At 42.7% G+C, this 27,990-nt stretch overlaps 1 protein-coding gene across 1 annotated transcript in view; it reads left to right on the top strand.

Moving 5' to 3' along the window:
* NBAS (neuroblastoma amplified sequence) overlaps positions 1 to 27,990 on the top strand; it is a 457,208-nt gene that overhangs the window by 356,239 nt on the left and 72,979 nt on the right. Inside the window, exons 47-48 of the mRNA XM_019520763.1 lie at positions 3,046 to 3,135; positions 16,055 to 16,250. Of these exons, the coding sequence (XP_019376308.1) occupies positions 3,046 to 3,135; positions 16,055 to 16,250 (286 nt within the window). The remainder of the gene's footprint in view (positions 1 to 3,045; positions 3,136 to 16,054; positions 16,251 to 27,990) is intronic.

Raw genomic sequence — 27,990 nt, 5'->3', positions numbered from 1 at the left:
TTTATTGCCCTAACTAATTTTTAAGGTAATACAGATAGCATCAGGTTTTTAAGACAAAAAATCACTGGCTTCCCACATTCATTTATTTAATAAATTAACATTCTTTTATTACAGTTAATAGATTGAATTTCAAGTTTGTTTTAAAATACTGTGCCACGGATAACTAGACTTCACTCTTTAACTCCCCTGTTTGTCTGGTGGGATAATGCTTGCCTTTGCACAGAACCCTTCCATATGATAGCTTTAAAGCACTTCACAAATATTAATGAATGTAAGTATTGCCTCTGGTTTACAGATTGGATAACCAAACCACAAAGTTAAGCCCTGGGTTTTCAGAAGTATGCACTAATGGCAGGTGCTTCAATGTCCTTTAGCCCACCTTGAGCTTGGTTCCCAAAGGTGCTGAGTGTCTGCATTTCCAAATGGAGTTATTTAGGTTATTTAGGTTGAAAAATCAAATCCTGGAGGTGTTGTGAGCTCCCACCCCCGCAATTCTAAGGCAACAAAAATGGGTTGATATGCCATTTCCTGAGCTATACAGTTTGGCTATCTACAGTAAAGGTATATTTAAAATAACTGGAAATCTAAATAACAGGAAGTCCTATGGAAGAGCTGGAAATAGGGCTTATATCTCCTTGTTCCTAACCTTGTCCCTTAACCACAAAATGACCCACCTTTCCCAAATCTTTCAGACAACCATCTTTCATTTCCTTGAGAGTGGGTTTTTTATCACTCTTAGAGCTGTTACTGTATATTTGATGTTAATAGTATAACAGAGTAAACTTTTTTTATTTTACAAGCTTGTTTGTAAAAACCTAGCAGTTTGACAAGAGGGAAAATTTGAAGTTTGCCCATAGTAAAAGCTTCTGTAATTTTAAGTTTTAGCCATCTTGACACTGTACAGGGTGGGGGGGTTGTTTTGTTTTGTTGTGTTTTTTTGCTTTCTTTCTTTATGTTTTTAATCACATTAAAACAGGCAGCTATATACAAAGCTGTTCAGTGTGTTCTTTATTACTTCTCCAGCTTTTTCAAAATACAGACTCCTTCCTAAGATTTGCTACATTATAAATGCATCCATGGATACATCAGGGATCCATCTGTGTGATGGACCCAAGATAGTCTGTGAGCTCCTCAGTACAAAACGTTCTTGTAGTTCTGTGTTTGTATACGGCCTTGATATAAAATACCTGTTCAGAAACTAGTCCATCAGACCACTTCTTGTCTCTTCTCAAGATGTGCAGTTTGATTTGTCACTGTCAAGTTTCATGATAGCTACACTACACAAATAGTCGGGGGCGCTTTTTGGCAAGCTGCCACAAACTAGGATCCATGTTCTTTAGACCCTTTTCCTCCTTGATCTGCTGCTCTTATTTCTGCTCCCTGACTTGTGCTTCCTGTCCAATCTCCTGCTTTGCTTTCTGTTCCCTGCCGTATGTGCTGGCTGCCCCTCTGTTGCACACCACACACGCAGGCTGTCCGTTCCAGTTGTGACGCATATGCTGTAGGTTGGGTACCCCTGCTCTAAACCATCAGATTGGCCACAGGTGAAGAGGGGCACTGAGTGGGTGATCTGGTGGTTCAACATATCCTTCATCATGTGCTTGTTTAGTGTTTTTGCTCCTGTGCTCAGGGTTGTACCTTTGGTCAGATCTGGCATCAGTAAGGATTTTCCACTTGGTCAGATTTACAGGCACCTCGGGTTTTGTTCTGTTTTGTTTGTTTGTTTTATTTTTCTCTGAATCAGCATAGGGTGCGATTAGTATCCAGGAAGCATCCGTTAACATCATGCTAAGCACCAATTAACAGCAGAAACCTTCCATGTAGAAAATCCACTTAGGTTTCTAAAGATACATGTCCATGCTTTCTTCAAATGTCACCTGTGTCACTTCTCAAAATCACCTGATTTGTCTCTTGGCTAAAACAAACGTCCCACTGCAATAACAGAGATCATATATTGGCAGAAACTTTCATAATTGTAAAGAGTAAATGTGCAAAGCCTTGTAGTTAGTCCATGCATATTCCATTATCTGGTATCCTATAGGTTATTTTACCTTTGGCAGAGCAATCATTGAGGCTTTGACATGTATTCATATTACTAAGGAATCATAATTCTTAAGTACAGCAAAAGGTTGACACATAGTCTAGCAATAGAATAGCTTTACTATGCTGATGAATTGCAGGGAATGTGCATTTGTATCTCTGGCTCCTGAGGCATCTTTGGCAAGCTGTCTAGCATCTTTAGTTCAACAATTATGAGCCCTAAGATAGACAGATCTATTGATATTCTAGGTCAGCCTAACCATCATTGCCCTTTTATGATTTGCATGAAAAGACCCTGAAGTCTTTATTAAAGTGCTAGTGTAATTCATTTTTCCTCTAAGAGTTCAGTCATTTGTCAGGCTTATTTCCCTAGACTTCATAGCAAAAGATTTGCACTTTCCTTCCATGAGACAAATGTGTAAACACTGAAACTTTTATCATTCCTGCTTTTAACAACTTTTGAACACTAGAAAAATCTGTCCCCCAACTGTAACTTTCCTGATGAATTACATGATTTAGAATTACCATCTTGATTCTTGCATGATACTTGAAAAGAAAATGTGGTGACGATTTATGCAAAACCTTCAATCTATTTTGTCTGTGTTGGCATAATGCAGTATAACAACACGCTTCAGTAACAAGTATTTTCTGAACACCTTGGTAGAGATGTTTTTTTCATGGACTAGATTTTAAATGAATCCTCTGAGGAAAGACAAGTGGTCTGGTGCATTTTCACTCTCTGGCTTCTTTTTTGTTACCTGCATTTGAGTTGTTTAGTTATTTTTCTCATGTGCTTTTTCTCCCCTTTCTTCTGTTCATCACTTTATATTATGACACAAAGATAAGAGGAACGAATCAAGTAGAGAACTTGAAAATTATCCTGATCAACAAAAAGTTTACACATGGCCTGTAGTTGTGTTGTCTGGATTGAACATTAAGATTCAAGAAAGTTTTATTCTAAAGTAGTCATGTTTTGTATAAACTGATTTAATTCTTTTTTGACAGTGAGGATAATGTTGCTTTGACTTCATTGAAAGATCCACTTAAGGTCCTAGAAGGCGTTGTTTCGGCAGTCCATGCAAATGTGGAAGACGGGTAAGAGCTTATATTATGTGATTGGCAGGAATCCCTTGGTTAGCAGTATACAAGATCATTTTTGTCATGATTCTATAGAAATACGATATTGATAATGTTAATATTTTCTTGCCCAGGTTTATGTAATGTCTGTGCAGGTAAATATGGATAATTTGTCTTTGTATGTATGATTTGTCATGCTGAATCAGGCACTGCTCAGTGTTATTAGTCCGGTACTAAATCAAAGAGTACTCTGTATTCTCCAACCCGCTGCAATGACCAAACCAAATTTTCTCTAAAGATTAGAACAAAGAATGTTATTACCAGTAGTGATTCCAGCATTTGGTTGATAAAGCTCCTCAGTAAAAAGGTAAATTTGCATCAGGCTGTAAAAGTGGCAGAATTTCATTGAAAGCAGATTCCAAACCCTGAAGCCTGCCACCGTAGTGGCCTGGGTTCCACGTCCTGTAATTTCAGCGCTTCAAAATGTTGACAGTTGTATGCTTAAAAATATAGTGAAGGTGTTTTGCCTCTCCTCCCCCAGCTGTACTTAATTCTTATCATTCTCTAATTGTAACGATCCTCATTCAGTGTGTGCAGCATTCACACACATCCAGTGTACATCATCAAAGCTTTATCCTGGCAATGGAGTAAATAATTGGAATTAAAAAATTAATTGTTTTCCATTGTAATTTATAATGAGTTTCTTGCCTGTAGTTATTGTAACATAACATTGTAGATAAGCAACCCAGTTCAGTGTCATCTTGAATTCTGTTATTTTCTCTGCCTTTGAAATGAGCTGCCTGGAGTCCTTTAATTTGAGTACACCATTAACCTCATGGTGTTAAAATGATAATCAGGTATATAGATCAATATGGCTTCTGATACATTTACAGTTACAATTTTGTTTTCTGTTTCTGACTTAATTTGAAAAAGTGCTAAACTTCTTCATAGGAGTGCACAAAATTGAGACTTGACCTATGTTAACTTCAGAAATGTTCTCACAATTCCTCTTAGCTCTGAAACTTTTAATTTACAGTTTGAATGCCACTCATTTGGTAGCATCATTTCTAATTTCACTCAAGTTCAGAGGTAAATAGTAGATTAAGAGAATAATAGACTAAATAAAATTGAAATTCTTACAATCTGAAAATGTAAACTGTCAGTGTTTATTATTTTAGAGCTGCAAGACGAGTTAAATTGGTGTTTTCTGACTGATATTACTTTCCATCTGTCTTGTTAGAACAAATAAAAGAGTATTAGTTATCAATCACACTCCACCTGGGGCCATTCTCCCCTTTTAAAAGAGACTGAAATATTTCAAAAGAATAACCTAATATAGTTTACAGCTTTCTTATATATTAGCACTACCACTAAGAAGTGGAACCAGTAAACAGTGGACTATTTGCCAACAACAATTAGTCAATTTTTACTTATCTATTTACTTTTATTGTGAAACTTTATTTAGCATGTGTTTATTCTAAAGCACCTTCTCTAAAAGGAAATAATTGTCTAATTTTAATTATCCACAGTCCTGAAACGACATGTTTTATGGACAGCCTTTTCTTCCTTGCTAAGAAACACAGATGTTTTGTAATGATTAATTTAGCAAAATTAGTTCTTTTCAAAAAGAGGGAAAAGTCAATGGAAAGCTGTCCCTCTGGGTCCATGAATTGTGAGTTGTTCTGAGTTGCTCTTTGATCAGGTAGAAATCCTCCCCTGAAAGAGTCAGATGGCAGGCAGAGTGGTACCAAATCTTTCTTGTTGTTCTGTAGTGAAGTTTAGAATCCAAAATCGGCTAAAATTTGGCATCTTCCACATTTCAGGGATGTACTTGGTAGCCATGTTGGTCTGAGACAAACAGAAATACAAAAATCTAGAACTTTTATTAGACCAACTGGGAAATCACAAAAAAATATCCTGCCTGCCATCTGACTCCTACAGGGAAGGATTTCTACCTGATCTACACATCAAAGAGCAACTCAGCACTACTCACAAAGACACACTCATGGGCCCAGAGGGACAGCTTTCCAGCTCCCTCTATGCAAAAATGAAGTTTATTTCCTACCTATGGAGACTTTTTACCATCTATACTTTTCCCAGTGCCTGGTGAAGGGCCTTTGAGCCCAGAAGCTTGCAAAAAGGGATATATTTTTGCGATTTCCCAGTCGGTCTAATAAAAGGTATGATTTTGAAACCAAGAGTTCTAGATTTTTGTATTTCTTTTTGTCTCAGACCAACATAGCTACCAAGTACATCCTAGAAAAAGTAACACATTTTAAATATGTTGGAGCATTCCACAAAAGATGCTACATCCTGAAAATAAGTAAAAACAAGAATAACCATTCTCATTGGACAACTAACAAAACTGAAGAAAACCTGGACTAGCAGCAACATCACAATGGAAACAAATCTCCACTTACTACAGTAAAAACTCTGTTATCCAGCATCCCCTGGGAACGGGTGTTGCCGGATAACAAAATATGCCAGTTAATTGAGTGGCCCGGGCCACTGCTTCTCCCGCTGTGTCTGGGGCATCCCGCTGCCCCTCCCGCAGTATCGCCGCCCCTCCTGTGGGACAGGGAGGCGGGCCCTGCACAGCCTGTTTATGCCCCCAGGCCATGGAGGCTCAGCAGCGCAGGCTGCTTTCCCCCGGGACATGGGGGCTTGGAGAAACTGGAAGTTGCCACAGTGAGCACTTCCGATTTCACTTAATCTTACAAGCCAGTATGTTGGTTAATTGAGCATGCCGGCTTATAAGATGCCAGTTAACAGGACTTTTACTTTCTATCAGGGGCAGACAATTATTTTAGGCGGGGGGCCACTTACTGAGTTTAGGCAAGCCATCGAGGGCCACGTGACAAGAAGCCAGGGGCAGATAAATATTAATTTTCTAAATTTTTTTAGGGGCCCCGTGGGTCGGATAGAATGGCCTGGCAGGCTGCATCTGGCTCACAGGCTGCATTTTACCCACCCCTGTATTATATGCTATTGCCATTTCAGCAACTTTATTACTGAGAAACCTGGGTATTCACCAGGGCACTGGAAAAGCATTTTGAGACCTTTGAAATGTGGTGCTTCAGAAGACTTCTACATATACCCTACACTGCACGTAGAACAAATGAATCCATGAAAGATCAAGTGAGACAAGAAGTTTCCAAAAAAAACCACCCTTACTTGAAATCATCATCATAAGAAGAAAGATGCAGTAGTTTGGACATGTAACAAGAAGGACCAGGACGCTTACCAAAACCATCCTGCAGAGTGCTGTGTATGGACAAATAAGAAGAGGAAGATCTAGCACAAACTGGACCACTAACATCAAAAACTGGATGGGATTAAAAATGATTGATTGTTCAAGGAGTGCAAAAGAACATGAAGAACGGAGGAAAGTTATTGCTACATCAGAGGTGCCCCAGCTGTCGGTACGGACTGGCTGACTGACTGACTGACTGAATGACAGGTATCACCCCACAGGCAACTCATTGCCGCAGGCAGCAACAGTGTGTTTCAGGTACAGGTGATCTGTCCATGTCAGAAAAGTCATGTTGCCAATCTGGCAAGTAGTACATGTAGCCACCCTATTGGAATCCAAGATGGCTGCCGTGAATTCATGTTTAAGTCAATATTCCAACCCCCACCAGGGTTAGATAATTAATTCCAAAGACAAAAACAACATTGCATGAACCAAGGAGATCAATAGTAACATTTCTGTTGTGGTAGCCATATTGGATCCCAAATGATGATTACAAAGTGGGAAGGAACGTGGTGAAAAAACTGTTAGTTCATCTGTCAACAACTGTCACTGTACTTCAAGTATTTATGTAAGGACACTCCCATTAAGGTATGTTCAAATACTGCATGAACTGTTTGGAAGTAGTCAATACTCTTTTCTGCTTCATCAGGGCTGAACGTGACGGAAACTGGCACAAGCATGTATGTGCCTTTTCAGAAATGCTTCCACTGGTAGCTTTGCATGATCATACCAATTACATGAGATGGGGTGCAGTATATCTTGAATGTATGAGGGATTTAGGGGTATACTTGGTAGCCGTGTTGGTCTGAGACAAAAAGACATACAAAAAACTAGAACTCTTGGTTCCAAAATAAAAAGTATCATTTTGGAACCAAGAGTTATAGTTTTTTGTAGGATGGATTTGTTCTTACAGTGTATGCTGAATTTATGGAAGAAGGATTCGGGGTCAAGACAACTAATTTTCCATTTGTAAACATTTCAACCAGCCAGGCAGTAGAGCATGTTAAAATTGAAAAAATTGCTGGTGGCATAGGTTCATAGTTAGAAGGGATCTCAGTGGGCCAGGTAGTCCTACCCCCTGCCCCTGGCAGGCAAGGAAATAGTCACCAACCCTGGGGTCATGTGATCCTAGCCAGGTGCCTGTCCAGTCTCCTTTTGAAGAACCCCCCAAGGGCACCACCTTCCTTGGGAGCCCATTCCAGATTCTGGCAACCCTGTCTGTGAAGAAGTTTCTCCTAAAGTCCAACCTAAACATTCTCTCTAGTAGCTTATGGCCATTGTTCCTTGTCATTCCAGGGGATGCCCTTATGAACAGATCATTGCCTACTTCATGTTGTTCTCCCCTTATGAATTTGTACGCCGCCACAACATCCCTTCTCAGCCTTCTCTTGGAGAGACTGAAGAGGCTAAGGTTCCTTAGCCTTTCCTCGTAGGGCCTTCCCTGCAGGCTTCTAATTAGACAAGTGGCTTTTCTTTGGAACCTCTCCAGGTTGTCCGCATCCCTCTTGAACTGCAGCATCCAGAACTGGACATAGTACTCCAGCTGTGGTCTGACCAGTGCCGCATAGAGAGGGAGAATCATCTCCCTGGACCTGTTTGTGAAGCACCTATGGATGCACGACAAGGTGCGATTGGCTCTGCCGACTACTTCATCACATTGACGACTCATGTTCATCCTGGACTCAACAGTGACTCCAAGATCGCTTTCTGCCTCAGTCATGCTGAGAAGGTTGCCCCCCAGCCTGTAGGTATGATGGCAGTGCTTCCTCCCTAGATGTAGCACCTTGCACTTGTCCTTATTGTATTGCATCCTGTTGCTCTCTGCCCACTTCCCCAGTTTGTCTAAGTTGGCTTGCATCTGGTTCCTTCTCTCCAGGGTGTTAGCTGCACCCCATAATTTTGTCCACAAATTGGGGCAGGGTGCTTCCAAACCCCTCATCCAGATCACTAATAAAGATGTTGAACAGCACTGTCCCCAGAACTGAGCCCTGAGGGACTCCACTGCCCACATCTTTCCAGGTTGACACAGACCCATCCACTACCACCCTCTGAATGAGACCCTTGAGCCAATTTGCTACCCAGTCTACCGTGTAATCATCCAAGGCAAATCCCCTCAGTTTATTTATAAGGATGGTATGGGATACCTTGTCAAAGGCCTTCTTGAAGTCCAGATAGATAACATCTAGTTCGACTCCTGCATCTAAACAACTGGTGGCCTTGTCGGAAAAGGAAACTAGGTTAGTTGGGCAGGACCTGCCTGCTAAAAACCCATGTTAGTTACCCCTCCTAATCACATTAACCAGAGGGCTTCCACAGATGTGCTCCTTGATAATGTTTTCTAGGATTTTCCCAGGGCTGACTGGTCTGTAGTTCCCCGGGTCCTCCTTCGTCCCCTTCTTAAAGATTGAGACAATGTTAGCCCTTTTCCAATGCTCCGGAACCTGACCTGAGCACCATGAGTGCTCATATATCCTTGCCAGTGGATCAGCTATGACCCCTGCTAATTCCTTCATTACCCATGAGTGGAGTGCCTCCGGTCCTGGTGATATGAATACGTCCAGTCCCTCCAAGTGTCTTTTTTACCATGTTGGCAGTGACCGTTGGTTGGCTGATGTTCCCTTTGTTGGTTTCTGTGATGTATGTTGAGGGTTTGTCTAGGTTCCCATTTAAGGAGACTGAGGCAATAAACTCATTGAAGAGCTCTGCCTTGTCCCCGCTATCTGTCACTAAGCCCCCCTGCCCATCCTGTATGGGTCCTATGCTACCCTGCACCCTCTTTTTGCTCCCAACGTACCTAAAGAAGAACTTTGTATTGTCCTTAATCCCTGACGCTAGCCTGAGTTCTAGAGTTGCCTTGGCCTTCCTGACCGACTCCCTGCAGGTGCGAACCAAAGAAGTATACTCCTCTTTGCTAGCTACCCCCTGCTTCCATTTCCTGTATGCCTCTTTTTTTGCCCTTAAGATATCTTGGATGCCCCTGGTTAGCCAAAGGGGCTTCCTGGCCTCCTTGCCCCCTTTCCTCTGCTATGGGATTGACTCACTCTGAGCCCAGAGTCTTGCATAGTCTTGCGCCTAAGATTTGGATGAAGAGAAGCAACCTAGTAAGATTAATTCCAATTCACAGTACTTTGTTAGAATTGTCTGAGCTAGTCCATGCATCTCTGATTCCACAGCTTGACTGGTTGTGACACCACAACCAGTTCACTGTTCACACTAAGAAAACTGCTTGCATGCTGCTCATTCAACATCCGCATCTATTGACAGGTCTAAGAAGTAGGCCTGATGGTGATAAGGATTTGTACAGTTATGTAGGAAAGTTGGTTGTGTTGCTGTAGCAGCCATCAACATCTTTGGCAGCCCTTCTAGATGTTGGGGTGAAATTATTCCATCAAGGAAAAGCTCCAGATAAAATTCTGTCTACATACAACACCCTTGTGTGCCATGTACGTAGAGCTAATTATCAAAGCTTGGTTGGCGAAGTGTGCTTGACTCTAATCCACCATTGCCATCACCTGACTAACGAGGTTGGCAAACTGAAAATGATGCTTACTTTCTTATCATAAACATGCTTGAACCATTACCAGTAGAATACCTTTTGGATAACAAATTGCAAGTGCAAGACAAAATGCCGGGGACCAGCATGCTTGTGTAAACAGTTTAATGTGCCATGCACTCTTAGCTGCCAGTGCTACAAGACAGCTTGTTGAATCTGTGTAATAACTACAGGGATTCAGAAATGGATTCAAGTAACAAAGAGAACTGAAAACCTGCAATTACCCATTGTATTAATGTTATATATACCATTGTATTGCCGTCACATTACCATTGGATTAGATTATTACATTTTCCTATTGCCTTAAGTTGAACAAATGTCTGTGTAGTTCATTGACATTGAGTTATGTATTATTAATATCTGACATACATTGAATAAGATGATAACATTTTTTTTAAATTTCAGAATGCAGGTAACTCAAACAACTAGCCTGAGTTAAGTTTTCAGTACTATAGGTCTGCTATGAAATTTATAGTGATAGAATTTGTGGGGTTTTAATATTAGATTATTGTTTACTAGGATTTTAATTGCATCGAGTTGATATATACATGCTGCTGTGCCAGCCATCTTGTAATCCAGTATGGCCACCACATTGGAAATGTTATGATTGATCTCTTTGGTGAACACAGTGTTTGTTTCATCTTTGGAATTAATTTTCTAACCCTAGTGGTAGCTGAAATGTTGCTCAAAAGGTGAATTCATGGCAGCCATCCTGGATTCCAATAAGGGAGCTACACATACTACTTGTCTAATTGGCAACATGACTTTTCTGATATGGGAAGACCACCTCTAGCTGAAAAACACTGTTGCTACTTATGGCAATGAGTTGCCTACAAGAAAATCTAGGGACCCGACTGGTCAATTTATACCCTCCTGTAATAATTGTTCTCACTTAGCATAATAGATTTGAGCCCAAGCAGCAAAACTGGTTACTTAGAAATCTACAGTTGTCTCTAATCAAGAGTGGAAGACAGAGCCATCATTGTAAACCTTTAAAAATATGATTAGGACTCAAACAGGTTTCAAGGGCTAAGTTAAAGCTGTTTGTATTTCTGAATGGTCTTACAATAAATTCTTTACAACATATTAAAGTAAGTAGTAAAATCCAGAAATCCACAGAGACTAATACTTTGTCTGGTGCCCTCTAATATGCTACAAATATATAATCTGACTATTGTAGCATGAATGCCAGTGGAAGATGGTTGCACACTTCCTTTATACCCCAGTAACTGTAAAAAAAAAAACAAACTGAAATAGCTTCATTCCTTTCACCAGAATTTGAGGACAATTTATGTGCTACAGCCATATGTTTCTCTTGGGCCTGTTCAGTGATCCAAATGTTCTGGCCACATGTAATTTTAAAGAAAACATTTGTCCTACCGTTAAGTAAAAACTCAGTCTATTGGGGGCATGCTGCATTTATAAAGGGAGTAAAAATAGTGTGAGTCCCAGTATATGGTCCTTATTTTGTAATCACTGTGCCATGAAGAATTTTGCTTGACCTGGTATTTGAAAAGAAATCTACAATTCTGTCCCACTACACTATGTTTTAGAGGGGATACCCTCATACCTTTACAGCAAAAAACAAATGTTATTCCAAGTGTTAATTGCTTCAGGAAAGCATTTCAGTGCTCTGTCGCCTTTAAAAAAAATCTTATAGTTGAGATGCAACTAAAATACCAAAGCCTGTGTTTCAGCTTTGGTAACAAAGCCAAACCAAAGGCTTACGCATAGACATTTGTGGATGTGTCCAGATGAGCAGGGTCATGTGCTTGCAGCAGCACAAATTTGTGCAGCTATTTTGTGCCTTAATGCATACCCATGCATATGTGCTTTGTTGCAGGACACATTGTCAAGCTTTGGACAAATTGCCCTTGGCCAGCTCTTCCCAGCTCCCAGAATGCTGAAGCAGCCAAGGCACAAATGGAGCAGTAGAGATGTTCCGGCCAGCAGCCAGAGCATCTCATTGGAGGATGAAGCCTCCATTTGTTCCGGTCCATGCTATTTTCACATGCATCATGCCTCTTTTTTCCCAGCACTTTTTTTTTTTGCTACCTGGAAATCCTGTTAGCAAATTTTGGCCCTGCACTGTAAATTTGTAGCGTGGGACATGTTTTAACATTCCAAACATGCAATTTGCAGCACCACAAATTGCAAATGCCTGCATCTGGGGATGCGGCCTATCTCTGTGTTTTTTGACCCATGCACTTATCCATAGGAATCCTGTAAAATAGAAAATATTGTTAGAGAGGAGAAGGTTTGAAAGCTGGCTAATCGTCTAGTAGGTAAGATTTACCTTTTAGAAATGATGCAAATGATATTAGTGTTTCTTTTCAGACATTAGAAAAACAATATGTATCTTCTTTGTTTACAATTCTGTTAGACCTGGCTTGTCCAACATACAGCCTGTGGGCTGCCATGCGGCCCGCCAAGCCATTTTCTGTGGCCCGCGGTGCTGCAGCAGGAACCCCTTGTCCCTCCCCCTGCCCCTCAGCAGCTTCCTAATGGCTGCTGAAGGGCTGAGAAAGGGACAAGTTTCCCACACACACTGCATCAGCTTGACGTTGACGACGCGGTGCAGCTCCTCCCCTGTCCCCTCATTTCACCGTGTCCCTTCCTCGCCACACCCCTCCCTTCCTGATTTGCATGCCAGGTCCTACCTTCTTCCACATTGCAGGGTTTCCATTCCTAGCCTTGCCCTCCCTTCCTCATTTGCATGCTGGGCTCGCCCTGCACTAGGCCCCGCCAGTGCAGCAGGCGCAGGGGGCACAGATGCCGGTGCAGAGGGATGCTGCGGCCAGGCCCACAGTAGATGCTGCTGCCGCTGCTGCTGTGGCTGTTGGGGTGGGAGGCCGGCGCTGCTCCCGCCTCCCCACATCCCCCCACACCCGCAGACATCACATTGGGGGTGGTGAGTCGCAGGCCCCAGGGAGGGAGGAACCCCTGCTGCTTGGGCTCAGGCTGCCCCGGTGGAGAGGGAGCAGGGGGGTGTCCCTGCACATCCTGCACCCCTGTAGAGTTCCCACATGTCCCTCTGGCTGCTGAGCCCAGGTGCACAGGTGTGGGAACATCCTCGAGGCCGCCCAGGTCGCAGGGAGGACACAGCGGGGTCAGGTGGCACCCCTTGACCCCTGCGTCCCCAGGCTGCGGCCGGACTGGACAGGCCACACAAGTGCCTGCTCCTGCCGGCCCACTGGGTGATAAAAAAGTTCATGATCCGGCCCCACATTCAAAAAGGTTGGACACCCCCATGTTAGACCAAAGGGAATGCAATGGCATATGTATAATGTGTGCTTGATTTAGTAACATTTAAGAGACACCAGAAGTCTGATTTGAAAAATTAAAATCAAGTTACCTTTGATATGGCCATTGTCATGTGAACTGAAAACTAACTGAAAGTGTAAATGGGTAAATATACAATGTGATTACTTTAGATTTTGGTTCAGTACTTGAGGTTGTGCTTGCTGTGTTTCTCCCACACATTCTCAGCATCCTCACTTTCACTGCTAGAATAGACACTGCAGCTGTTTGAGATCCATAAGTTTGTTATCCTAAGAATTCTGTAAATACACACAAGGGAATAAATGTTTCAAAAGTAATAGATTACAAAATGAAAAATATTCCATCTCTGATAACTTAGCATAGAAATGTATCAGAGGAATGTAGTAAAAAGCACAAGCATTAATATAAGCTATGTTCAAATTAATAAAAAACATTTACAATGGACTTTGGATGTGAATAAAAGAATAACTGAAGCCAGCCAAAATGGAGTATGTCAGAGTAGAAGTTTTAATGAAATCATTTTTAATAACGATGGAACCAAAGAAAGTCAGAACGTACATATCAAAGAATTAGAATTATTTCTAGATATTATTTTTCCCATTTTACAGGAGTCTTAAGTGCTTTTAATATATAATGAAGTCCATCTTTTATCTTATCTTACCATTCAGTTGTGAAGTTTATTTTGGTGGCATATAGTCACAGTTATAGAAACTGTTGGCTTAGTAAATTGCATAGCTGTCTCCTGTTTTAACCTCTAAAGTGCTAAACGTTTTGGGGAGTGGCCTACTAGCTGTGTCTTTCCTTGCATGATGAAGCTGTGACCCTCCAAACCATTTGGGCTACTAGCCTATGGGTTGTTTCTTAGTGCTGACTGGAAGGTTCCTTCCTTTTAAGAAGCTTCCTACTCGGTTCACTGCTGCTAAAATTGTTAGAGAATAGGCTTTAAGATGCACCTTTTTCTACATCTTTTTGGAGTGAGATTTACTGAAGTGATGAGTGCCAGATGACTTCGATTAGTAGGTCAGAAGTAATTAGTAATAAAACTTCTGCTGGAAGCCATGGTAATGACATTGATGTTGTAGGTAAACTTGTGTTTTCCAAGTGTTTGGAAACTTGTTTTCAAAATTTGTTCAGTGTAATCTGATGATGATTCTTTTAAAACATATATTTGCAGTCAGAGGCAAAGAGAGAGACTTACCCAAGAATATCTAATAATAGCACAGTGGTTAAGACACTCAAATTGAATGCGATAAACAGCGGGAACTTATACCCAGGATGCAGGTGCTTTAACTGATGATGCATCTTAATGAAGGTTGCTTCTCTCTTCTCATTTCACTCTATGATTTTAATCAGACCAGGCCTGGAAAACTTTTCTGACAATTTTTCAGTCTTTTGATGAATCAGTGCTTCTCATAGAACGTTTTTAATTGAGAAGTTCCCAACCACCTCTACTTAAAATTTCATTTGGAAAAAAAAAAAGATACGGGCTTTAAACATTGTATATTTTCAAATAGTGGCAGTACATATTTTTTTCTTATTTGGCATATTTTGTTATAAAATAGTAGTAGAAAGCTATTCAGTTAAGTCTTTAGATTTATAAATATAAGTTTAAAAAAAATCTGTTTCATCCAAAATTTGTCACAACCTTCAGATATCTTGAATATTAAGTCCTCTTTATTATATAAGTATTTTAGCGCATATGTTCTTGTTTACTATGTGACTTCATAAACATAAATTATCTATATTTCTAGCTTAGCTGATAGCTAAACCATAAACAGAGTTGGGAGTAAACTTGGCACTGTAGAAAATAAAAAATTCTTAATGTTGGTTGTATGGTTTACATTAATTTGAATGCAGTTATTTTAATAGGCGAAAATTCCCAAATTATCAAAATTATTGAAATTAGTTCATGGACTTTGACCATAAATGTTTCAAACACTCTGTTAAATGACTCCTTTTATCTCTAACTTCTACATTTTATAGCACAACTATTGGGATGACCTTATTTGGCCTGAAATCATGAAAAGCAATTATTTCATGAGATTGGTAAATGCTTGAGAAGTTTCATTTCTTACTAGACATGTGGTTTGCTTTATAAATGCCAGGAAAAAACCCCACAATATTCTCTGAGATTAAATCAAGTTGTGGTTAAAAAAACCAGTAATTTTATATGTAGTTGGTTATTCATGATTCTTCTGACTCCTAAAATTGATTAGCGTAGAAAACATTGAAAAGAACTGGAAATGGAGCTTAGCAGAGGCATGTATCTGCTTAAATAATCATATAGATGATACAAATTTCATTTTATGGTTGCATGAATGATGCATTTGAATTTTCCTCCCAACCAGACTCAATTTTGAATGCAGTAATTTACTGTACTAATCCAAGATCATCTGTTTTCATCATTCACCCTTTACTGTAATAAGTATATTGTTATTCTTATGGTAGAGGGTATAAAATTACAGAGGATTGCTAATGGAGTTGGCATGTAATTAATTTAATTTGAGAATACATTTCCTAAAGAAAGGAATTCAGACTTATGTTCATGAAACAAAATGCAGGTTAACATTCTACAAGTTATCTATATCGTAGCATAGACAGTTATGTGACTGAGAAATATAACCAGAAGTATAGAAAACTGTTTCTAATACTTAACCTAGAAATTCTGAGTGAGGGACAGGTTCAGTATCACAGTTTTATTTTAAAATAAGAATTTACAAATTTCCCATTGAAGTTGCTCACAACTAACATGACATTTGTTACACTTCATCAGAAACAGTCATGTATAGAATCTGGATTAAAATTGTTAAAAATCAAGTTAATCTGAAACCATTTGACTTGGGTTACAGGGAGAAACTAGTTTCTTCAGATGACCTTTTGGAGTGGTTGAGGCCTTTCTGTGGTGACGACACCTTGCCAGTAAAGCCTCGGATAAAGGTGCTGCAGATCATGGAACAAGCTTTTCATCTCCGTGATGAAGATAGCAAGCTGCTTGTGTTCTTCAGAACTCAAGCTGTTCTCAAAGCCTGTTGGCCTGAAACAAAGGTATCATTTTTATTTACTTTAAGGGATAGCATAATACTGTTGTTCCTTTAAAAATCACAAGATTATACTTGATGATCAGTTTGCAGTATGAACTGTATTAGTAGTTACACATGCAAATTAAGTGGATCTTTTCCTACCCTCTCACCAGTCTAGGGTTATAACAAATTGTGACCTTTTAAAACTCAAAGTTAGTTGGGTACTTTAGACCAATTTAAACCCTACTGCTTTCTCTTTCCCCCTTACCATCTGCTGATACTTACCTACTGTTTTTCTTTCCTTTCCACCAATAAAATACCTTCTCTCATGTTTTCACTTCCCCTCTATAAACCTTTTGGGAGTTCTGTAGTGCTTAGTGCTAGGGATAGGGCTGCGTAACCTCTAGATTCTTATCAGGTCTCTATGACCGTAGGTACAAAGGCTGCTTTCAGATGTTTAAAAAAATGCACTTTACCAGAAGAAGAAGCGCATTACTTGATCCCAGCTCTGTAGGATGTGTAAAGATCAAGCACTTCGATGGGGCTTTTTTGGCACTTTTAGCTAAAGCTTGATTCAATCAGCTATTAGATAAAAGTGCCAAAAAAGCCCCACTAAAACACCCAACATTTACAGACATTGGGTGAGCAGGGTTGAAGTAAGGTGCTGCCTATTCTGGGCATGTGCAGGGCTCAGCATGGGAACGCACCAAGTTTAAAGTAAAGTGCTGTTTGGGGAAAGGGTGACATCTGCAAGCACCCAAAATGTAATTAGTTTGTGCTTCATTTTTAGCTGCCTCAGGAAATGTATCTGCTGAGAGCACCCCAGCAGGTGTTACACCTCATTTTCTTACTTGCTGTGGATGAAATTTTGCAGCACCAGGTTTAAGGTGACCAGTGCTGTACAGTCACAGTCTTTCTAAAACAAATAGATGTATTTAGTAAATGTCACTAAGCGTTTGAGGGAATGGGTTAAAACAACAAATAGCCTACACGTTTGGACTTCTCTAATCATATGCTTTGCTAAAAGCTCAGTAAGATGGGCTTCCCTCTTGAGATTCAGGGGTAGAGATCTTTAGTATACTTAGGAATTCCTGGGATTGGGCTCATTTCCAGTCCTCCTTCAACAGAACATCACCCAGCATTCCACCCTTCTGAAAAGCATCTGCTTTCTTTGGACTCCTTGGTGCTGCAGCAGCCTGCATTGGCATCAGGTATTTCCACTCAATCTACAAGCACTCTCCAAACCCAAAAGTATGTTGGTGAGGCCCTTTCTAGAGTCATGTCTGATGGCTGTTCACAACCACATCAGAGCTTTGTGTTTCAAGAAAGGTTCAGAAGGACAGTCCAAAGTAGCCTCGCTGGCTTTTCTTTCTCATATTTGGAGATTGTCTGGGGGAGTGGAAACATAGGGCACACTTTGAGGGACTCTCGACCAAAGTACACTGTCAACATGCCCTTTTACTGTGCTTGGATTCAGCTAAACTAAACAAACCTCTCTGCTGGCCACATTGTCTGACACCCATTCAAGCTTTCTGGCTTGCATTCTTATGTTTGTGGCAGTATCTTATACCTGAATTTTTTCATCACACCACTTAGAAGTATAGGTCCTTATTCACCACCAAGTTGTGTGTATGTGGTAAAATGGGGTCAATATAAAGTTTAATCCCAATTTATAGATTTCATAGACATTAGAGCTAGAAGGGACCTCGCGAGATCATCGGGTGTAGCCCCCTACCCAAGGGGTAAGAAGTCAGCTTGGGTCGGATCACCCCAGCAAGATAAGCATCCAAGTGTTTCTTAAGCTATCCAGAGTAGGTGCTTCTACCACTTCTGGGGGTGAATCTATTCCAACCTCTGGAGATTCAGATGGTAAAGAAATGTTCCCTACTGTCCAATCTAAAATGGTCTTCCAGCAGTTGTGACTATTAGACCTTGTCTTCCCTTGTGATGCCCTGGTAAACATATGTTCCCCAAAATCCTGATCCACACCCCTTATATACTTATAGGCTGCCACTGAGTCACTCCTGAGCCTTTCCTTCTCCAGGCTGAAGAGTACCATGTCTCTCAGCCTCTCCTCATAAGGCGTGCTCTCTTGACCTCCAATCATGTGCATGGCTCTCCTCTGGACTCTCTCTAGCTTCTCCTCATCTTTTCAAAAGTGTAGAGCCCAGAATTGTATGCAGTATGTAGCCGCCAAGCTTTGAACAGCCACTCCCGGTCAACCTTTGCTCTGGTGGTTGATGTTAAGCGGCTTACAGACTCGTGTCATCGCCTGAGCAGATGTCTTCCTCCCGAGTCTTCAACCCCGTGCTCGCCTGCCACGACTTGGTGTTCCTCAGTGTGTGGGGTTGTTTGTTGAGTGCGCTTGATGGCCCGTGATTCACCCGGCAGTTACTCACGGGGCTCTGCCACCCCTACACCCCAGCCTCACGCCTCCTTCAGTGCGATGTCCGTCTGAAGGCCTCATCCCCTCTGTGGGGTAGCACCTTCCAATTGGGGTCTCGGGCTCCTGCCCCTTGGCCCGCCTAGTCTCCACCTCTCTCTCTCTTGAGGGAATACCCAAAGGAAAGAAAAACCTTCTGAGGCTTCTCCTCAGCCTCACTCCCCAGGGAGCTGCCCTTCCCCCTATGCCCCTAGTCCATGGCGACAACATAAAAAGCAACAACAAAAATAGCACTGGGGCACAAGTCACTCCCTGCTTCCCCCTCTCTCCTTTCCTGGACTCTATCAGGGATGGGTTATTTCCTTTCCGTCCGACGCCCTCAGCATTCACCCTCTTGCTTGCCTGACAACCCAACTGGGTCCGGCGGTGATACCCGCCCCGGCTGCAACCCCTTCAGGGCTCTTCCATGGTCTTCTTCCCCCTGGCAGGACTTCCTCCACACCCCGTCGTCCCCACACTACCACCTGGGGCCGGCTCCATTCCCCGGAGTCGCTCCGCTGATGCCTCCAGACAGTGTTCCTGCCATTCCTTCACTGCCCTGTGAGGGTTCCCATTGGGGTGCTCCACCTTGTTCAGCCCCTGCTGGCCCAGGTTGATGGATCCGATGGGGAGAGTCTCTCCTGTTGCTGGCGTCAGCAGCAATTCTCCTTCCTTGCTATCCTCCCCCTCCATGGCGTCCGCCACCATTTTTATCCTTGCTCACCGGCATCTGACGCTGACGCGACCAGCCAGCCGTAATTGGACAAAAAGGCAGCTGATGAGCCACGCAGGCTCTTCGTTCCACCCCTTGCGTGCCGTGCTCCGGGCTGCCGGTAAGTATCCTGCATTACGTTGTTTTCTGGGACACAGTACTTCAGAACTTGTCCTGGTAGAAGGTCCCTTTTAAAACCCAAAGTAAAAATATGAACCAGTGGTGGTGCATTAAATGCATGGATACTCACATGAAGTGCAGAAGCTAAATATCTATTTGTTTCTGGTATTTTTTAAATGTTTCTCATTATGAGGTGCTTAGTCAGCTTTGTCAGCAGATATAGATATCGTTGCTCTGATGGGGATTTTTAATGTAGCAATGAGGTTAGTTTGTTGTTTTGGTACTTTCACAGTTGTCTTTAACTTATTTTTTTTTAAGTAACACTTCTGAATTATGTCCTGTGAAAATAAATATTTGCCCCTTTTCCCCTGCCTCATCCATGCGTAGCATATTTTAATTTGTGTGGCAGGGTCAGAGGAGTTGCCGAGCCCCAGGACCCTGCTGGCAATGGCAGGAGCCCCATGCCACAGGTCGCACTTGCAGTGCTGCACTGTGCTGAGCCGCAGGAGCATGGTGGCGATGGTAGGATCACCACACTGGATCCTGCCGGGGGCCCTGAGGCACCCTGAGCCATGGGAAGGGGGCGGCAATGGTGGGACCACAGCACTGCAGGCCCTGCCACAGCACCACAGCATGCCGAGCTGCAGGAGCTTGGCAGTGGCAGCAAGTTCGCCACGTTGCAGGACCTACCAACAGCACTGCAGTGTCCTGAACTGCAGCCAGCAGGGGCCAGGGCACCAGAAGAAGAAAAAAAGCCGGCGCTGGCATGGAGGCGCTTTATAAGCACGTGCCAATGCCGATTTTGCCAGCAGCGGCAGCAGGGCAGAGCCAAAGGTCCCACACTCCAGTCCAACATGGGGGCTGGAAGGAAGTCCCCAATAACTAAGGGAAGGCTGCAGTCAAAACAGAGATCCTAGGAGGGATGACTGGTGGCAGCCTCTGGATGAGGAGCTGCCCCCACAAACTGACTCAGGGTCAATTCAGTTACTTGGAAAGGTGATGTGGAGGTCAGACACGGAGAGTGGAACAAAAACAGGGCAGACCTACAGGACAAGATGAAAGCAATAACTGGTGCAAAAACAAAAAAACCAAAAAACTGTGTCAATGCAACATTAGAGTAACAACTTCAGCCAACAATGGGGTGGCACTAGGCAGAGTGTAGGGGAGGCGGAGCCCCAGTGTCCTTGCGCTATCAAATAGACGTAGCAAGATACCACTGAGCTGGGATTAACAGCATTCCCCAAAATTAAAACTGTATCAAAGATGTGGCAGGCAAGAAGCATCTGTGGCCTTGGTCACTGGTGGCAGGGGTCAAACTGTCAGGCCACAAGACCATGGTTAGCTTCAGGTAGCAAAGAAAAACCTAAGTGGGGAGCTCAGGACAGGCACGGCAGATTACCATTTGTTTGGGACTTTTCTCCTTTTTTATATCGTAAGCTTCCGGTGGCAGTAACTATCTCCTTTGTGTGATAAAGGCCAGCACTTTTGCAGCTCAGCATTCATTTAAACAATAATTGGTTAATACTTGCGTTACACAGGCATGCATTTATTTGTATGTATATAGTATTCCCTCTGTCATATGAAAACCTGTTAAAATTGTCTTGTAACAAACCTTTACATCAGATAAAAAAAAATGTATTAAAATCAAATCCCACTAATATTGAACCTCCTTACTTATTAATTACCGCTGGAAAGTGTTCTGCTGCTACGGTGGCTTTCTTAGCATGTGAAAGTACTCTTTGCCATTCCATACTAGTGATGGATGTTTCTTCTTCAGCTAAAAATAAGGAAGCATTTAGTTCAGCTCAGTCTTAACAGTGCCCTTTCTGTTCAGTTTTTGCCTATTTACATAATTATTTGTTCATGCCAAGCTGCCCCTTTCCCCCGGAAAATCCCAACTTTCCATGGTGAATTGGTCATAATTACGTTATTGTTCCTAGAGCAAATTAGAAAGAGTCTTGGCACATCACAGCAAAATCATGTTATGACTACCCAAATTGACCTTGATAACAATACAGAAGGCAGTCCTAAGATCTTGGAGATGCAAATGTAATCTTCAGGTGTGTCAACTTGGAAATATTTGGCAGAAGATTATATAAGAACAGACCAAAAATGAATAAAATTTCTGTTTCACAGAGAATTTTACAACATTCAAACTCTTCATCCCAATAAAGTGTGGGGGGTGGGGGGAAGGTCTTCACCATGTAAAAAAAAAAAAAAACAACTTCCGCTGAAAGTTTGAAATGTTTTGTTTCAAAATGTTGGTGGATTTGGTGAAAGTGCACATATTTAGTCAGCACATAAGGGAACATGATACAGACACCAGGGAAACTTCAAACAATATGCTACACTCCGAATGAAATGTAAGTCTTGAAATTAAATAGCATTCAATTTTATTTAGTTATTCCACAAAATTCTCACTGAACTCCACATTATTGTATACATTTTTTGGTGTCAAAAAAATCACTTTGTCAGGAAAAAAGATTTGCTAAATGCATCTAATTATGTTTCATCTATATTTAGCCCAGTTGTTAATACTACTGGAATACTATTTCCAGGACCCATGATACCACTTTCTCAACATCTTCTTTTAATTGTGGATAGTTTTAAAGAAGTTACATAAAAATAAAGTTAGGGAGTGACTTAGTCTTTAAGGCTCAGTGTGGGAAACAGAAATTTGAAGAACAGTTCATACTGACACACCAAGCTATAACAAAACAAATGGCTAGAAACTGATTCTTGACAAATTCAGATTGAAAATATGATGCAAATTATTCATAGATTCATAGAAGCTAGGTGTGGAAGGGACCTCATGAGATCATCAGGTCCAGCTTCTCCGCTTTAAGGCAGGAAAGACTGTTGAGGTCAGATGACCCCAGCGAGGTGTGCATCCAGTCGTCTTTTGAAGATGTCCAGGGAAGGTGACTAGGGAGACTCTGTTCGATCCTCTGGACACACGAACCATAAAGTTTTTCCTTATGTCTAATCTGAAGCAATCTTCTATTAGTTTATGACCATTATTACTAGTCTTCCCACAGGAGTGCCTTGGTGAACAGATGTTATCCTAGCCCCCGATGTTTGCCCTTTATATGCTTAAAGGGTGCCACCAAGTCCCACCTGAATCTTCTCTTTTCCCGGCTGAACAGTCCCATGTCCTTCAGCCTTTCTTTGTATGGTCTGTTCTCCAGACCTCTAATCATTTGTGTGGCTCTCTTTGGACTCTTTCCAGCTTTTCTACATCCCTCTTGAAGTGCAGTGCCCAGAACTAGACCCAGTACTCCAGCTGTGACCTCACCAGTGCTGAGCAGAGTGGGATGATGACATCCTTAGTCTTGCTTGAGATGCATTGGTTGATGCATGCTGAACTGTTGTTTGCTTTGTTGACTATAGCATCACATTAGTGGCTCATGTTCATTTTGTGGTTGATCATGACCCCAGGTCTCTTTCAGTTGTGGTGCTGGCTAGTGTAGCACCACCGAACCTGTAAGTATGTTGTGGATTATTTCTCCTCAGGTGGAGCACTTTACATTTCTTGGTGTTAATCTTCATCAGGTTTAGATCCGCCCGCTTTACAAGCCTGTCCATATCAGCCTGAATCCTTAACCTGTCTTCCAGCTTGGCTGCACTCTTGATCTTAACAGTAAAAATAATGCACTGCTTGAATAAGTTGTGGAAAAGTTCCTGAAACATTTATTTCAACAGTGGTTACTTTTTAAAAAAGTTCAAGCAGGAATTAACTCAAGGAAGTTTAATACTCTGTTACAGTCCGACCTTCTTACGTAGAAGGTTGGACTGTATGATCACAGTGCTAACTTGTGCCATGTTTGGGATTCACCATAAACTCTGGATAACGTTTTTGCCATTGTCAAGCCAGTTATTTCCAACTCTATCTCTGATAATACTACTCGGTGGGTGCATCTACGCATGTGCTTTACTTTGGAATTGACTAATTAGCTCTGCAGTAAAGTGTCACTGTCTACACATATGCCCATGGTAGGGTGCAATAAATTAACTCCGCTGTAGGACAGTATTCTGAGATGAGTAGTATCCTACAGCGGAGTAATTTATGCTGCCTCAGCACACATGTAGACAGTGACCAGGGCTGGCTGGGGCACAAGGGTGCTATACTGCAGGGGCTGCCTGCCAGCTAGCCCTGCACTGTAGCACCCTTGTACCCCAGCCAGCCATGATGCTGTGATCCAGAGCATGGGGACTGACCCCCTGAGCCTGTTGCCAGCCTGGGACTGTTCTGCCCCAGCTCAAACTGCTGTAGTCCTGGACACATGGGTATACACTGCTCCTGGGAGCCGTTGACTGGCACAAACTGCACCAGAGTTTATTGCTCTGTGCTGCTTGCACATGTAGATGTACCCAGTGTTGGTTAAGCCAGGGCTGTCCAACTTCTGGGCAGGAGGGAGCCACAGACCCCCCACACAGGTTGCACACCCCACAAGTGCTCCACTTCTGAAGTTCCACTCCCAGCCCTGCAGGCATCCTGTTTCCCTTCAGTTGCATGGGCAATGCAAGCAGCATAAGGAGCCTGGTTCCCCTCAGCTATGCAGGCAGCACAGCCTCTCTCTTGGCCACATGCACAGCATAGGCAAACCAGCTCCCCTCTGGGCATGTGCACACCTCAAGTAACTTGACCCTTCACCACCACATGGCCAACATGATAAGCCTGGCTACTCCTCACCATGCGATCAACATGATCAACCTGGCTGCCCACAGCACCTGGCTTCAGCATGTACAGATGGCCTGGGGCCTGACCCTGACCAGCCCCAAAGCCAGTGAGCAGGGTTTGACCCTCTGTGGGTTTGACACTCTGAATTGACCCTCTGTGCTGCAAGCGTTGTCCATAGCACGGAGTCCAGCCCATGTGCCAGACCAGCTCTGTGTACTACATGGGACATGCAAGGTCAATCCGAGACCCTTGGGTCAGATCTTATAGCTTCATGGGCTGGATGTTTGACACCCCTGATGTTGAGAAACTAGAGACAGTCCAGAGGAAAGTGATGAAGATGGTAAAAGGCTTAGCCAGCCAGCCATATTAGAAAAGGCTGAAGAAAGTAGATGTACTTGATTGGAGCAAAGGAGAGTGAGACAGGAAATGATAAGTTTTCATATATTTGAAAAGTTGCCATAAAGAAGATGGAGAAACATTGTTCTTCCTTGCCACAGAAGAACAGGACAAATGACAGTGAGTTTATACTACAGCAAAGCAGGTGTGGGTCAACTCTCAAGTATAACTTCCTAACTGTAAGACCAGCAAGACAATAGAACAAGCTCCCTAGGCCCCTTGTAGAATATCCTTCCCTGGGATTTTCAAGAAGAGGCTGGATTGGCATCTCGGACATGGTTTAGGAACAGTGTACCCTGGACCTTTGCAGGAGGTTGGACCACATAGTTGTTCATACTCCTTTAGGTCCCTTCCAAACCTAAGATAATAAGAACAGGGTTATCCCTGAGAATTTAGGTTCGATATTAGGAAACACTTCTTCACTAGGAGCGTGGTAAAGCATTGGAATAAGTTACCTAGAGAGGTGGTGGAATCTCCATCCTTGGAGGTTTAAGGCCTAGCTTGACAAAGCTCTGACTGGGATAATCTAGTTGGGCTGGTCCTGCTTTGAGCAGGGGGTTGGACTGGATGAGCTCCTGAGGTCCCTTTCAACCCTCATTTTCTGTAATTCTATGGTTCTGTTTACAGTGTGATCTCCAAAATGATTCTTTTTCCTTCCAGCTCTTGTTTTGTCTTGAACCATGATGCTGTAGTATTTTGCAGGATCTATCCCACATGAATAGTGCATCTTCTGTGGACTGCATGCTGATTTGAAAGATTAGACTCTTGACTACAATAATCTGAAGATTTCTTCCTCCTTTGCTTGAAGCATTACAATGCCTGCCATCCCTCTGTTCTGACTGTTAGCCTACAAATAAGATTTTGCTAGTTATTTATATTCAATGATTATCCATTTTCAAACTGTGTTATTTGATCAGTGACTCAGTACTAAAGTGCTTAGGACCAAAGCATTTCTCTGAGGTATAGATTTTAATTTGCAAGATTGAAAAGGGGAAAGTAATGTTCTTAACCCTTTAATAAGAAACCTTTTTGTGCCTCACCTCTGTCTTAGAAATTCTTTGAAACCCAAGAGGATCATTTAAAGCAGATTTGAATTTTTCCAAAGCACTTTTTACCTGTGATCTGACTGTCATCTGACATGCCCTGAAATCCTTGTGAAAACACTACACAACTCTCTTCCCCAAACTCCTACAAAAATTTAATTTATATAAAATCATTACTGATCCTATATAAATAGTCTTTCCATTTTGCTTGTTTTTTAAAGCAAGCTACCTTCAACTATCATTCTGGGCTTCAAATTTTACTTACGTACAGCATTTGCTGTCCTGGTGGCTCTTACCACTTCAGCCAGTCTATAAATGTGTGCCATACAAGAAGATTCTTGACCTTCAGCTGTTTTTTGTTGTTAGTGCAATGTGTCCCTTGACAGCACTCTTCTTGTTTCCTTTAACTCTTCTAGTGCACTTTTGAGAAGCAAAGGAGTTACAGTTCTTAGTTGTACAACCAGCAGTCTTTAAATACACATGACAAATCACATATAGATAATAGTTGGCAGCCTTGCCTGTAGAAGGAAAAACACAAAGGGAACTGTATTTGACAGAGGCCTTCATAATTCTGATTTGTTGTCTTGAGAATTTGTAAAAAGTAAGATCAATTTTATTCTCTTCCATCAACTCAGTAACCGTGACTCTATGGCTAAGTACAGACACTCAGGAAGCCCAAGGCTGATTCAGTGTTCGCAGTGTTCTCTAAGATGCATAGATTGAACTGATAATGAAGTAAACTGATGTTCAATTCTGAATCTGAAAAGGTAGCCAAATATCTGCAGTGGCCCAGGCCGGAAGTTGTGGGCTGTTAGAGCATACCTCCCACTCCCAGCCTGCTGACCACTGCCAAGGGCACGCAAATGCAACTGAGCAGGGTCCGTCCCTGATTGGCTTTCCAGCACCCCCATCCCCCTGCTGTTGTTCCCCCTCACTCCATGTTGGGGAATCCCTGCACTTGCAGGTTCCCCTGTCTTGCTGCAGGTGCAGAGGGGGGATTTCTGCCTCTGCATGTGGTCCAGCACCAGCTCAGCACTTGGCTGGAGGGATTGTGCATCTCCTCCCGCCCTTGTGGGTGTGGGGCTAAGTGGGTACCTGACCGTGCACTGGTAGCAGGGCTCAGGGGACCTTGCCTAGGATTGGGGACACCCCTAGTTGGTGCAGGGATCCCCCTTTGTGGGCTGATGCCACGTGCCAGGTCAACCTTAGGCTGGAGGAACTGTTTCCCCCACTCCTGTGGAGGTGGGGCTAAGCTATCACCAGACCACATGGAGGGGTGGAGGAGTGAGTGCATAGATTTCATAGATTTCATAGACATTAGGGCTAGAAGGGACCTCGGAAGATCATCGAGTCCAGCCCCCCGCCCGAAGGGCAGGAGGTCAGCTGGGGTCATAGGATCCCAGCAAGATAAGCATCCAATTTACTCTTGAAAATGTTTAATGTAGGTGCTTGAACCACCTCCGGTGGCAGGTTGTTCCAGACCTTGGGGGCTCAGACAGTAAAGAAATTCTTCCTTATGTCTAGCCTAAAACGGTCTTGCAGCAGTTTATAACCATTCAACTTTGTCATCCCCTGGGACACTCTGGTGAACAAACGTTCCCCCAGATCCTGGTGGTCACCCCTGAGAAACTTATAGATGGCCATCAGATCAGCCCTGAGCCTGTACTTTTCCAGGCTAAAGAGCCCCATGGCTCTCAGCCTGTTGTCATAAAGTCTGTTTTCCTGACCTCTGATCATGCGCATGGCTCTTCTCTGGACTCTCTCAAGCTTCTCCACATCCTTTTTGAATTGTGGAGCCCAAAACTGGATGCAGTACTCCAGCTGCAGCCTCACCAAGGCCGAGTATAAGAGGAGAATGACGTCCCGGGATTTGCTTGAGAAGTATCTATGGATGCAAGCCAGAGTTTTGGTCACTTTACTAGCTGCAGCATCGCATTGCCAGCTCATGTTCATCTTGTGGTCAATGATGAACCCCAAGTCTTTTTCTTCCATAGTGCTAGCCAGCGTAGCACTGCCGAGCCTATAAGGGTGCTGCAGGTTTTTCTTCCCAAGGTGGAATACCTAGCATTTTTTGGTATTAATCACCATCAGGTTCTTGTCCACCCATTTGCTGAACCTGTCCAGGTCAGCCTGGATCACCCGCCTGTCTTCTGGCGTGGATGCTTTGCCCCAAAGTTTGGTGTCATTGGCAAACTTGGCCAGTCCACTTCTGACTCCAGTGTCCACATCATTAATGAAGATGTTGAACAATATGGGTCCAAGGACAGAGCCTTGGGGGACCCCACTGGTCACAGGTCACCATTATGATTGACTTCCATCAGTTACTACTGTCTGGGTCCAACCACGGAGCCAATTTCCAGCCAGCGGATTGTGGTGAACCCAAGGCCACAA

The sequence above is a fragment of the Gavialis gangeticus genome, unplaced genomic scaffold (genome assembly GCF_001723915.1).
Source record: "Gavialis gangeticus isolate Ggan-Ray unplaced genomic scaffold, GavGan_comp1, whole genome shotgun sequence".
Taxonomy (NCBI): Eukaryota; Metazoa; Chordata; order Crocodylia; family Gavialidae; genus Gavialis; species Gavialis gangeticus.
Note: the sequence above shows the minus strand (reverse complement) of the source record. Positions and strands in the feature narration are given on the sequence as shown.